Here is a 13,715-nt window from a genome sequence, read left to right on the forward strand (position 1 = left end):
TACGAAGACTCTAAAGGTATATCTTAACTAAAGGTATACCTGTTCTAGGCGTGTTCCCCGAACTATACCTTAGGATGTTAGGTAAACCTTCTTTAAAGCATGACTTGCTAGTCTGCCAACAAGAGTGAAACACCATAGAGCTAAAGAATTTAAACGATTTTTTTAGAACTTTAAAGTTCTTTTAAACCAGCGCACCAAATGGTATGAAAAAAAAAAAAACTCAAGACCTAGAAAAATAATTAAATAAAGTTAGAGGCATAGATTAAGCACACATAAAGAGTACAGAAATATCTGCAGAACTTAGAAAACATATACACTTTATTTGACAGTTTAAAGGTCAGTTACGAATAAGCCCTGCGTCTGATGTCCGGACTGTTGTTTGGGGGTGAAAAAAGCCATCAGTAATCAACCCGTTGAGCGAAGGTCATCAGAAGAGTTTTCAAAGACGACAACAAATCAAAATGTTCTCTGAATCTAATATCAAACAGGCCCGGTGTCAGCATTTATCAGAGAAATCAGACTCAATCTCCCCTCTGTCCTCAAACCCACCTCCATACACTGCTGCCCTTTGAAGTAAAAAGAATGCCGGATCGCAAATTACCCAAGAGATGTCTGAGATAGTCTTTGAAGCCCTACTTTGATAGCATAGTTTCCCTTCTCCTACCCCTTCATCTCCCGTTTTCTGTGTGCTTGGAGGTTCAGGCAGGCTCTGTTGGGCCTCTTGCATGTGGTTATGGTAAGCTATGTGGCATCATTTGAATTGCAAGGACCAGAGAGGAGGTTTAAAGAAAAAAGCCTGTCGATATTCTGCCCTGAATTGACACCTCACACAGTCCCAAAAAGACCTCTGAGGTTGATTCAAGGGCAGGAGTTTTCTGCAGCGTTTCATACTGAAAATGGTAAATAAAACAAAATAATTTAAAATAAAATAAAAATAAAACATACTGTATACAATTTAATATTTAGATGGAACTAAAAAGAATGCAAAGTTTGGGCAGAATTCTTCGAGATGTGTTTCTTGCTGTTTGTATCCTCTGATTGATTTCTGCTCAACCCAAGGTTTAATTTTAAATAAGCAGTATGTATTTTTAACATCCAGAAAGAGCTCATCTCATTTTAAAGCTCCATAATTTTAAATCTATAATGAACAGGAATGAATTACTGTTTGTTCACTTGTTTTTGAGAGGCTGAGTTTCCTTCCTGAAGATGAGCAGATATTTAAACTCAATCTTGTTTCTGTTCTCTGCTGTTTATTTATAGCTGAAAAAAAACTAAACAATGGTTGAATATAAATCTCTTGCCATAAATAAGACATAATATTTGACCTATTAATCCTAGTATCTCAAAATAACAGGAATTAATATCAGCTAGTCTCTTTGACTCATTACTTAATTAGACTTGTCATAATTTGGGTAAAAATTACATATATATAATATACATATATTATTATATATACAGAGGGTACGGAAAGTATTCAGACCCCCTTAAATTTTTCACTCTTTGTTATATTGCAGCCATTTGCTAAAATCATTTAAGTTAATTTTTTTTCCTCATTAATGTACACACAGCACCCCATATTGACAGAAAAACACAGAATTGTTGACATTTTTGCAGATTTATTAAAAAAGAAAAACTGAAATATCACATGGTCCTAAGTATTCAGACCCTTTGCTGTGACACTCATATATTTAACTCAGGTGCTGTCCATTTCTTCTGATCATCCTTGAGATAGTTCTACACCTTCATTTGAGTCCAGCTGTATTTGATTATACTGATTGGACTTGATTAGGAAAACCACACACCTGTCTATATAAGACCTTACAGCTCACAGTGCATGTCAGAGCAAATGAGAATCATGAGGTCAAAAGGAACTGCCTGAAGAGCTCAGAGACAGAATTGTGGCAAGGCACAGATCTGGCCAAGGTTACAAAAAAAAAATCTGCTGCACTTAAGGTTCCACTCATATATTTAACTCAGGTGCTGTCCATTTCTTCTGATCATCCTTGAGATGGTTCTACACCTTCATTTGAGTCCAGCTGTGTTTGATTATACTGATTGGACTTGATTTGGAAAGCCACACACCTGTCTATATAAGACCTTACATCTCACAGTGCATGTCAGAGCAAATGAGAATCATGAGGTCAAAGGAACTGTCTGAAGAGCTCAGAGACAGAATTGTGGCAAGGCACAGATCTGGCCAAGGTTACAAAAAAATTTCTGCTGCACTTAAGGTTCCCAAGAGCACAGTGGCCTCCATTCCTTAAATGGAAGACGTTTGGGATGACCAGAACCCTTCCTAGAGCTGGCCGTCTGGCCAAACTGAGCTATCGGGGGAGAAGAGCCTTGGTGAGAGAGGTAAAGAAGAACCCAAAGATCCCTGTGGCTGAGCTCCAGAGATGCAGTCGGGAGATGGGAGAAAGTTGTAGCAAGTCAATCATCACTGCAGCCCTCCACCAGTCGGGGCTTTATGGCAGAGTGGTCCGACGGAAGCCTCTCCTCAGTGCAAGACACATGAAAGCCCGCATGGAGTTGTGAGATGGTGAGAAATAAGATTCTCTGGTCTGATGAGTCCAAGATAGAACTTTTTGGCCTTAATTCTAAGTGGTATGTGTGGAGAAAACCAGGCACTGCTCATCACCTGTCCAATACAGTCTCAACAGTGAAGCATGGTGGTGGCAGCATCATGCTGTTGGGGTGTTTTTCAGCTGCAGGGACAGGACGACTGGTTGCAATTGAGGGAAAGATGAATGCGGCCAAGTACAGGGATATCCTGGACGAAAACTTTCTCCAGAGTGCTCAGGACCTCAGACTGGGCCGAAGGTTTATCTTCCAACAAGACAATGACCCTAAGCACACAGCTAAAATAATGAAGGAGTGGCTTCACAACAACTCTGTGACTGTTCTTGAATGGCCCAGTCAGAGCCCTGACTTAAACCCAATTGAGCATCTCTGGAGAGACCTAAAAATGGCTGTCCACCAACGTTTACCATCCAACCTGACAGAACTGGAGAGGATCTGCAAGGAGGAATGGCAGAGGATCCCCAAATCCAGGTGTGAAAAACTTGTTGCATCTTTCCCAAAAAGACTCATGGCTGTATTAGATCAAAAGGGTGCTTCTACTAAATACTGAGCAAAGGGTCTGAATACTTAGGACCATGTGATATTTCAGTTTTTCTTTTTTAATAAATCTGCAAAAATGTCAACAATTCTGTGTTTTTCTGTCAATATGGGGTGCTGTGTGTACATTGAGGAAAAAAAATTAACTTAAATGATTTTAGCAAATGGCTGCAATATAACAGAGTGAAAAATGTAAGGGGGTCTGAATACTTTCCGTACCCACTGTATATGCAATTACATATACATATACACACACACACTTACACATTCAAAATGAATATTTAAAATGGTCTATGATTACATACTTTTAGATTATCATAAAACGCTAAAAATGCAATATTTATATGATGGGTTCACATATTTAAAGACTGAATATTTTTTGATCATAGAATTTTTTATTGCAACGCAACAATCTTTTTTTGACTCATTACTAAATCAGACCATCAAAACTTAATCAGACAGTAATTTTTATATCAATTTAATTCAGTTTTATTTTCAATTATAATAATTCTCAACTTTTTATAACCAAAATACACCAAATAATACATTAAAAACAACATACTGGCATACTACTCTTCTGTTTGAAATGTTACAGCAAACGGTTTCATTTTTACAAAAATAACCAGTATACGGTGTAAACTGCACAGTATACAGTAAACAGTACGTAAGCACTCCATTCCAAACATATCTCTCATCTACACGAAGCAATTAACTAATGTGTTTTTACCACCATAATGAGAGCGGTTTAGGCCGAACTACTGATATCCTGGTGCGAGCATTGCTGTGACTGTCAGTTTGAGCTTTCTCATAAAGCAGCGGAGGTTAATATGCAATTGCTCACCACACACGTTTGGACGCAGAGGCCCAGCGGCCTGGCAAGCAGTTCAGAAGAATCACATTCACTGCCATAATTAACTGTGATCAAGCCTCTCCGCAGCTTTGATGGCCACCTCATATTAGTGTCACCAATGAGTGTTCAAACGTTGCAGCTTTCGCAGAGACGTACAGATCGCTTCAGAATGAATGAGAGGACAACCTGACACGGGGGACGTGAGGATAGAGGGTATCGCATACGTACATGCTTTTCATGTTCAAGAGAGAGCCAAACACATCATGTGAATTATTCAACAGCTGTGCAGAGAATTTTATCAATAGCTAAAAATCCAGGGATTTCACATCGTTACCTAAACCAGCTTAAGCTAAATGTTAAGGTTTAACTGGGAAAAAAATGGATGAAGATGATATGTATGTAACATAATGATATGTTTTACCTTTCCGTCTTCAGAGTATACATTCTCATGATAACCTCTGACAATCGTGCGGTCAATAAAAAGGCTCCTCATTACCACAATGGCTTTCAAAACCTTGCCCAGGGTGACCTGGAAAGAAATAAGACAACAGAAGATAGGATGAGTGGATGATATTTCAACTATGGCCACTTTTTGCATTCACAAAAAGAACCTAAAGAAGAAAGTGAAAAAGACTGAAGACTGAAAACTTTTAAAGGAAGTTAAGACTAAAAACTTCCTTAAAAGACCTTGTGCTATGTCTCTTAATATTCTGTGGTGGAAATTACATTTAAAATAAAATGTTCATCTCCTTTCTTGCTAAGCAATACAATCAACACTAAATACAAACAATTAAATATTTTCACATTTTTGGCTTATTTGACAAAATCACACCTTGTCTGGAAATTATGAATTTAAGAATTTTTTTTTAAACAATTCTTGAATTTATGTCAAATATTTATTTACATAATATGTACACACTTTGAAATCAATCTCAAGTATGCTCTTACTGACTGTTTGTCTTCATGGAAACCAACTACACTAATTTTTGATAAAACTTTATTAGTGGCAAAATCATCTATGTAACAGAAATGACATTCAGTCGTCATGATTTGGGTAAAAAAAAAAAAAAATCTAAATAAATATTGAAATGGTTTGATTATTTCATTTTTTGTTAATGATAAAAAATGCCATTATATTTTCATGATGATTGAAATATTTTAAGACTGCGAATATGGATAAATATGCATTAATCTATGCATAAAATACACAAAATTTGCAAAAATAAATGATAATCATGGTAAAGAGTTTTAGGTAACACTTAAAGCCTTTGTGTCTAATGCATTATAAAGGGTTATAAAGGATATAATGCATTTTAATTATTCATAATTCATTAATTCATAATTAACTCATATTCATAATAATGCATAATATCTTAAATAATTATAAACAAATTATAAACAAATTTAAAATTCAAAGTGTAACAATTAATTGATAAGTGTCATAATGTATTAACTGTGGTTACAATTATTCATAATATTGTACAATGCATTACAAAGCATAATTAATGCATTAAAACTTTTTTTTTTTTACATAAAGGCTTTAAGTAAAGTGTTACCGAGTTTTAATACAGTATAACCTTCATAAACAAACACAATTTTTTTTTAATTTAAATAAGAATGAACTTTTGGATCGTAATTCATATTTAACTATGACCACTTTTTGCCCTCTTGTGTTAACAAAAAAAAAAAGCCTGCCTTAGACCATCTTTGTGACTTTCTTCTCAACTTCTTTTTTCTGAAGCATTTTTCGAATTTAAAAAATAAAAATTTTCAGATGTAAAAAAAAAAAAAAAAGATTCTTGATTTTTCTTTACATCAAATATTCATGTAAATGTCATCTTCACAATAAATATTGATACAGCTGCTAAAAATGCAAATATTTTTATGATGTATTGAACGTTTAAAGACTGAAAATATTCATAAAATATGCATAAATCTATGCATAAAATACAGATAAAATGAGCAAAAAATAAATGATAGTCATAGTAAAAAGTTTTAGTATGACTGTCATAAACAAAATGTAAAAAGTTAATTTGTTTATTTTAATAACAATTAACTTTTGGGACATAAAAGTGGTTGCAATCAGGGCCGCATTAACCATTGGGCTAGGCGGGGCTGAAGCCCCGGGGCCCGGACAAGGAGAGGGCCTGTGGAGTAGATTGACTGGTCATCGGTAGCGCTGATTGCCAAAGTCCCGCCCCTCACTTATTAACGCTATTATTTAGTAGAGCTTTTCCATATATTCCATGCATTACCTTTAGAGATTAAAACGTCATGTTTGAATTTGGTTTACCAATCAAATGCATTTATTCTATATTTTTTTTACTTTTGAACGACCCGTGCACCACGTATCAATCAGGTGATCGCTGCAATGTCCACATTCACCTCTCTTCACTTCGTTCTGGCATAATCTGGAAATGGTCATGCAAAGAACAATCTTCGATAAGTAAAAATGTAAACTAAAGAAAGCGAGAGAGGGGCCATTCTAAAAAAAAAAAATGAGTTAGTCAGTAAAATCCCCAGCTATCAGGCTATTTTACTAAAGCTGATGATGGAGTGGAAGTTGTGAAACAGCAAGTGTACCGGGCACATGGAGCAGATAAAATCACAGCGTCATCGTCCCCACAGATTTTAGGTTAGTTTGATTAACAAGTTAACAACTTGATGGATGTATATTGCTTTTTGTGTTTGAACAAATTAATTTTGGCAAATGCGCGCATTATGGCCTGATTCACGTGCACCTGCCAGTCTAAATTCTCGCGCCTTGTGCTTAAACGTTCAAATGTTGTGTGTCAAAATGTCTTCTCGTCAACACAGTCATTTGTGTCGTAAATGAACGTTAATAGTTAAATATAAAGCAAGTGTAGTAGTAGGCTATGTGAGATCCTAATATGATGAGATTTTAAAGTGATAGTTCACCCAAAAATGAAAATACTGTCATAATTTACTCAGCCTCAAGTTGTTCTAAACCTGTATGAATTTCTTTGTTCTCCTCAACATAAAAGAAGATATTTTGAAGAATGTTCGTAACTAGAAAGTTTCTGGTCCCATTGACTCCAGTAGTGTATTTTGTTTTTCATACTATGGAAGTCATGGGGGCCCAGCAACTGTTGGGTTACCAGTATTGTTCCAAATATATACCTTTACATTCAACAGCAGAAGGAAACTCATACAGGTTTAGAACAACAACAGACCTTTAATTTGTGGGTGAGCTATTCCTCTAAAGCAGCCTAATTTACACAATAAATATTGATACAGCTGCTAAAAATGCAAATATTTTTATGATGTATTGAACGTTTAAAGACTGAAAATATTCATAAAATATGCATAAATCTATGCATAAAATACAGATAAAATGAGCAAAAAATAAATGATAGTCATAGTAAAAAGTTTTAGTATGACTGTCATAAACAAAATGTAAAAAGTTAATTTGTTTATTTTAATAACAATTAACTTTTGGGACATAAAAGTGGTTGCAATCAGGGCCGCATTAACCATTGGGCTAGGCGGGGCTGAAGCCCCGGGGCCCAGACAAGGAGAGGGCCTGTGGAGTAGATTGACTGGTCATCGGTAGCGCTGATTGCCAAAGTCCCGCCCCTCACTTATTAACGCTATTATTTAGTAGAGCTTTTCCATATATTCCATGCATTACCTTTAGAGATTAAAACGTCATGTTTGAATTTGGTTTACCAATCAAATGCATTTATTCTATATTTTTTTACTTTTGAACGACCCGTGCACCACGTATCAATCAGGTGATCGCTGCAATGTCCACATTCACCTCTCTTCACTTCGTTCTGGCATAATCTGGAAATGGTCATGCAAAGAACAATCTTCGATAAGTAAAAATGTAAACTAAAGAAAGCGAGAGAGGGGCCATTCTAAAAAAAAAAAATGAGTTAGTCAGTAAAATCCCCAGCTATCAGGCTATTTTACTAAAGCTGATGATGGAGTGGAAGTTGTGAAACAGCAAGTGTACCGGGCACATGGAGCAGATAAAATCACAGCGTCATCGTCCCCACAGATTTTAGGTTAGTTTGATTAACAAGTTAACAACTTGATGGATGTATATTGCTTTTTGTGTTTGAACAAAGTATATTCGCTTATGGGTTGAGAGATAAACCGGTAGAAATTTATCAATCGTTTTGCGTGGCATTAAGCTTTTCATTTAAACGCATTTTAAGCATTATGGTTTAAAAACAAATTTAACTTGTTCAGGGACATTAAGCAGTGGGACAAAATTAATTTTGGCAAATGCGCGCATTATGGCCTGATTCACGTGCACCTGCCAGTCTAAATTCTCGCGCCTTGTGCTTAAACGTTCAAATGTTGTGTGTCAAAATGTCTTCTCGTCAACACAGTCATTTGTGTCGTAAATGAACGTTAATAGTTAAATATAAAGCAAGTGTAGTAGTAGGCTATGTGAGATCCTAATATGATGAGATTTTAAAGTGATAGTTCACCCAAAAATGAAAATACTGTCATAATTTACTCAGCCTCAAGTTGTTCTAAACCTGTATGAATTTCTTTGTTCTCCTCAACATAAAAGAAGATATTTTGAAGAATGTTCGTAACTAGAAAGTTTCTGGTCCCATTGACTCCAGTAGTGTATTTTGTTTTTCATACTATGGAAGTCATGGGGGCCCAGCAACTGTTGGGTTACCAGTATTGTTCCAAATATATACCTTTACATTCAACAGCAGAAGGAAACTCATACAGGTTTAGAACAACAACATACCTTTAATTTGTGGGTGAGCTATTCCTCTAAAGCAGCCTAATTTATGTCAATGATGTTAATCAAACATTAGAAAGAAAATCACTCACTGTCCTTGACCAAATCACTTTTGTAAAATAAATAAGAATGAATGTATATTGAATTTATACAGTGAAGACTATTCAGTTTGTTTGTACAGTTATTTTATACAATATAATTTATTATTCAGTGCTTTAAGTGTTTCAAGTAGGTCTATTTTTTTGTAATTTGTGGCTGTTTACTTGTCTTAAGTATAAGCTTGTTTTTACTTGGGTTATAATTTTTATTTTTTTTTTAGTATTGAAATTGGTAACAAGAATTATGAAATTTCAATGCATCAATTTTGATGGGATAAAAATCCTATTTAAAGCTATATATACAGTATATTTTATTTGTAATGGGGGGCCCTGCAGTAAGTCATAGCCCCGGGGCCCTGTAAGGTCTTAATGCGGCCCTGGTCGCAATTAATATTTATTCAACCAAAATATCTTTATTTTAGAGTTGAATTGCAAATCAGAAACAGCTGGTTTGGCCAATTTTTCTCAATTACTAAAACATATAGCACAAAACCCATCTCTTCTGAGAATTAGTTTTCCTTCATGCCAAAAAAAGTTCACACTCCAGCCTGAAACCATCTGCTGTCAGGAGGGGTTTCGCTTGAGTCTTTTGGCTTAAAATGGGTTTAATCTAAGGCAAAGGAGGAAATCCCAGTACAATATTCTTAAATCCTCACATTCACGCTACACACACCTCAGAGAGAAAGACAGATACAGTACAACATGGCCAGGAAGAGGGGTCCACCCCCTCGATATTTGCCAAAGCTGTTCAAACATCAACACCGTCCCGTGAACAAAACAGCAATGGGTTTCGGCTGAGCCTCACTTGCTGAATAATTTATGTATCAGGCACAGTGAAGGATGTTGGGTAAGCCTGGGCCAGGTCTGAATGCTGGCAGGGGGGTGACGGTTCTTTTTGTGGTCCCTCTGAGGTTTTCAGAAGCCGCTAGATTTGACCCCACCACTGACTGTGAAGGGGAACACGCTCAGGCGGTCTGAAAAAAGACGGACAATGGCGACCAGCGTGATAAAGTTCAGCTAAAATAACACCCAGGTGACAAAGTTTGACATAAAAAGAAACTAGGAATCAGAAGAAATGAAATATCAGTTCATTTGAGATTCAGAGGAGAGTTTTCAGTTCCTCCGAGCTCAGTTTTTATAAATGCCAAACCAATAATGCAATATGGAGGGGACCGCTTTTTTACAAAGGGATTGTAGTGTGGCAGAGCTGAATGTACTATTGTGAAAAAGAAAGAAATGAATTAAAATGAGATTTCACAAGCATTACAATGGATGGATTGTCTGGGAGTCAATGAAGAAAAGCAAACATGTCACTGATGTCCAGCCAAAGAGTCTAGTGAGGTTCCATGCATACATGAATAAATATATGAATAGGAAATTATTTGTTGTTTGGGTGAAAGAGCTGATTGTAAACATGAACCATATCCGTTGAAGGAGATGCCACTGCCATAGATTCCCACACCTGGTACTTGGAAAACTTTTACAGAATATTGGGTCTCACTATGGAGAAATGGAGATACACTTTCTCAGACTTCATTACACTCCGCTTTGTGTCGTGCCGAACAACGCCCTTAGCTGTTATAAATTCACTGTAAAACACAGCTTCACGGGGGTTATTGCTTTAATAAATAATGCTAAAATAAGACTGGTTGTAAAGGATGGTAAGACAAATGGCAAAACAAAATTGGATAGGTAAAAATAAAAATACAAAAAAAAAAAATCAAAACAAGCACTTACATTTTTAGACAAAGAAAGATATATACTGGGAATACAGAAAAATGTGTCCAACAGAAGAAAGGAAGTCTCAAAGGTTTGGAACAGAAATTATTTTTGTAAAATATCCCTACACAAGGCTCCTTCAAATCACCTGACATCAAGCAAACAAGAGTGTACAGATATGTAGTGTACGATACACTGGCAAGTTCTCTCTGACACACACACACACACACACACAAAACCTTCAAAACTCAACAGTGGGGGGAAAAATAAACTCTGTAGACATGATCAATCATGGCAAGATCCAGCACAAACACCCATTCATACTCCGTGAGCCTCACAACACATGTTTTCCCCACTTTAAGGTTTGCTTATTAAATTCATGTCTGTCAGAGTAGCTGAACGCCTGGCCTCTGCCCGGAACCGTTTGGCGCTGGCAGTCGACACCAGCACTCACAGCCTGAATCCATTACCCCTGACAGCCTTTAAAGTTATAGTTCTCCCAAATGTAAATTGAAATATTATTTTTCTTGCCAGAAAGGCAACTTAGAGGGTGGATGCCCAAAAACGAAAGCAGTTATTTTTGTTCACTTATAACACCTGCCTTATACAGTGGGAAAAATATTTATTTGATCCCCTGCTGATTTTGTAAGTTTGTCCACTTACAAAGAAATGAAGGGTCTGTAATTTTTTATGGTAGGTGTATTTTAACGTATAGAGACAGAATACCAACCAAAAATATCCAGAAAAAACACATTATATAAAAGGTTAGAAATTGATTTGCATTTCAGTGAGTGAAATAAGTATTTGATCCCCAAGCAAAACATGACTTAGTACTTGGTGCAGAAACCCTTGTTGGCAAGCACAGAGGCAAGACGTTTTTTGTAGTTGATCACCAGGTTTGCACACAATTCAGGAGGCATTTTGGTCCACTCCTCTTTACAGATCCTCTCTAAATCCTTAAGGTTTCCTTAAATTCCTTAATGTGCTTCTTCTTGAGACACTCCTTTGTTGCCTTGGTGGTATGTTTCGGGTCATTGTCATGCTGGAAGACCCATCCATGACCCATCTTCAGTGTTCTGGCTGAGGGAAGGAGGTTCTCGTCCACGATTTTACAGTACATGGTCCCATCCATTTGCCCCTCAATGCGGTGAAGTCGTCCTGTACCCTTAGCAGAAAACAGCCCCAGAGCATAATGTTTCCACCTCCGTGCTTGAATGTAGGGATGGTGTTCTTGGGGTCATAGTCAGCATTTCTCTCCCTACAAACACGGCGAGTCAAGTTAATGCCAAAGAGCTCAATTTTGGTCTCATCCGACCACAGCCTTTCTCCCAAGCCTTCTCTGAATCATTTAGATGTTCACTGGTAAACTTTAAACGGGCCTGTACATGTGCCTTCTTGAGCGGGGGGACCTTGCGGGCGCGGCAGGATTTCAGTCTATTGCGGCGTAGTGTGTTACCAATGGTTTGCTTGGTGACTGTGGTCCCAACTGCCTTAAGATCATTAACAAGCTCCTCCCGTGTAGTTCTTGGCTGATCACTCACCTTTCTTATGATCATCCTTACCCCATGAGGCAACATCTTGCACGGAGCTCCAGACCGAGGCTGATTGATGGTTATTTTGTATTTCTTCCATTTCCGAATAATCGCACCAACAGTTGTTTCCATCTCACCAAGCTTCTTGCTAATGGTACATACACACACTTGTGAAAGTACTCATACCCCTTCATTTTTTTCACATTTTGTTATGTTGCTGCCTTATGTTAAACTGCTTTAAAATGCTTTTTTTCACATCAATCTACACTCCATACACCATAATGGTAAAGCAAAAGGTTTTTAACATCTTTGCAAATTTATTAAAAATAAAAAACTTAAATGATTGATTCCATTGCATAAGTATTCATACCATTACCTGGGACAGCTGATATTTAGCTCAGGCGCATTCATATCGCTTGTAGATGTTACTACACTTCGAGTGAAATTAACCTGTGACAAATTCAATTGAATGGGTATGATTTGGAAAGGCACACGTCTTAATAAAAGGTCTAACAGCTGATAATGCATAACAGAGTAAAAAACAAGCCCTGAGCTCAAAATAACTGCCTGTAGAGCTCAGAAACAGGTTTGTGTCAAGCCACACATGTGGGGAAGAGTTCAGAAAAAAACTCTGCTGCATTGAAGGTTCACAGAAGCATGTAGCCTCCATTATCCATAATGGAAGATGTTTGGAACAACCAGGACTCTTCCTAGAGCTAGCCTCCTGGCCAAACTGAGGAATTGATGGAGAAAGGCTTTGGTTAGAGCGGTGACCAAGAACCTGATGGTTACTCTAGTTGAGCTCCATGATCATATGTGGAGATAGTAGAAACCTACAGAAGTACAAACATCGCTGCAACACTCCACCGATCTGGGCTTTATGGCGGTGTGGAAAAACTAAATCCTGTCTTTAGTGAAGACACATGAAAACACACTTGGAATTTGCAAAAAAAGCACCTAAAGGACCCTCAGACTGTGAGAAACAAGATTCTCTGGTCTGATGAACCTCAATTCCAAGCATCATGTTTGAAGGAAACCAGGCATTGCTCATCACCTGCAGAGTACCATCCCAAAAGTAAAGTGTGCTGGTAGCAGCCTCATGCTGTGGAGCTGTTTTTCAGCAACAGAGACTGGGACACATCAGAGTAGAAGAAAATCTCAATGCACCAAAATATTGAGATAGCCTTAATGAAAACCTAGCCCAGAGCATTCAGAATCTCATACTGGGCAGAAGATTGACCTTCCAAAAGGACAATGACCCTAAACACACAGCAAGAGTGGCTTATAGACAACTCTGTGAATGTCCTTGATGGCCCAGCCAGAGCCTGAGCTTGAACCCAATCAAATATTTCTGGAGAAGCCTGAAAATGTGCATCTGCCCCCATCCAAGCTGACAGAGCTTGAGAGGTGAACAGGTGAGGTGAAGAATGGCACATAATTGCCAAATGCTGATGAGCAAAGCTTGTCGCATCAAACAAAAAAGACTTGAGGCTGTAAAGGTGCTTCAGCTAAGTGCTAAGTTAAGGGTATGAATACTTATGCAATGTACTTATTTCAGTTTTTTTATTTTTAATAAATTTACGAAGAAGTGACAATTCTGTTTTTGCTTTGTCAATAAGGTGTATGCAGTTAAAAGCAGTTTAACATAAGGCAGCAACATAACAAAA

The 13,715-nt window shown here is 37.2% G+C and overlaps 1 protein-coding gene across 2 annotated transcripts in view; it reads right to left on the reverse strand.

The window, feature by feature from the left end:
- Positions 1-451: 451 nt before the first annotated feature.
- LOC107598979 (mediator of RNA polymerase II transcription subunit 27-like) overlaps positions 452-13,715 on the reverse strand; it is a 66,346-nt gene continuing 53,082 nt past the window's right edge. The window contains exons 5-6 of one of the 2 annotated variants that reach the window (XM_016290449.1): positions 4,389-4,496; positions 452-566 (exon numbers count right to left, since the gene is read on the reverse strand). In XM_016290449.1, the coding sequence (XP_016145935.1) occupies positions 540-566; positions 4,389-4,496 (135 nt within the window). In that variant the 3' untranslated portion in view covers positions 452-539. Of the gene's footprint in view, positions 567-4,009; positions 4,154-4,388; positions 4,497-13,715 lie in introns of those variants that run through there. The other variant, XM_016290448.1, reaches the window with a different exon arrangement.

The sequence above is a fragment of the Sinocyclocheilus grahami genome, unplaced genomic scaffold (genome assembly GCF_001515645.1).
Source record: "Sinocyclocheilus grahami isolate Dianchi unplaced genomic scaffold, SAMN03320097.WGS_v1.1 scaffold259.1, whole genome shotgun sequence".
Lineage (NCBI taxonomy): Eukaryota > Metazoa > Chordata > Actinopteri > Cypriniformes > Cyprinidae > Sinocyclocheilus > Sinocyclocheilus grahami.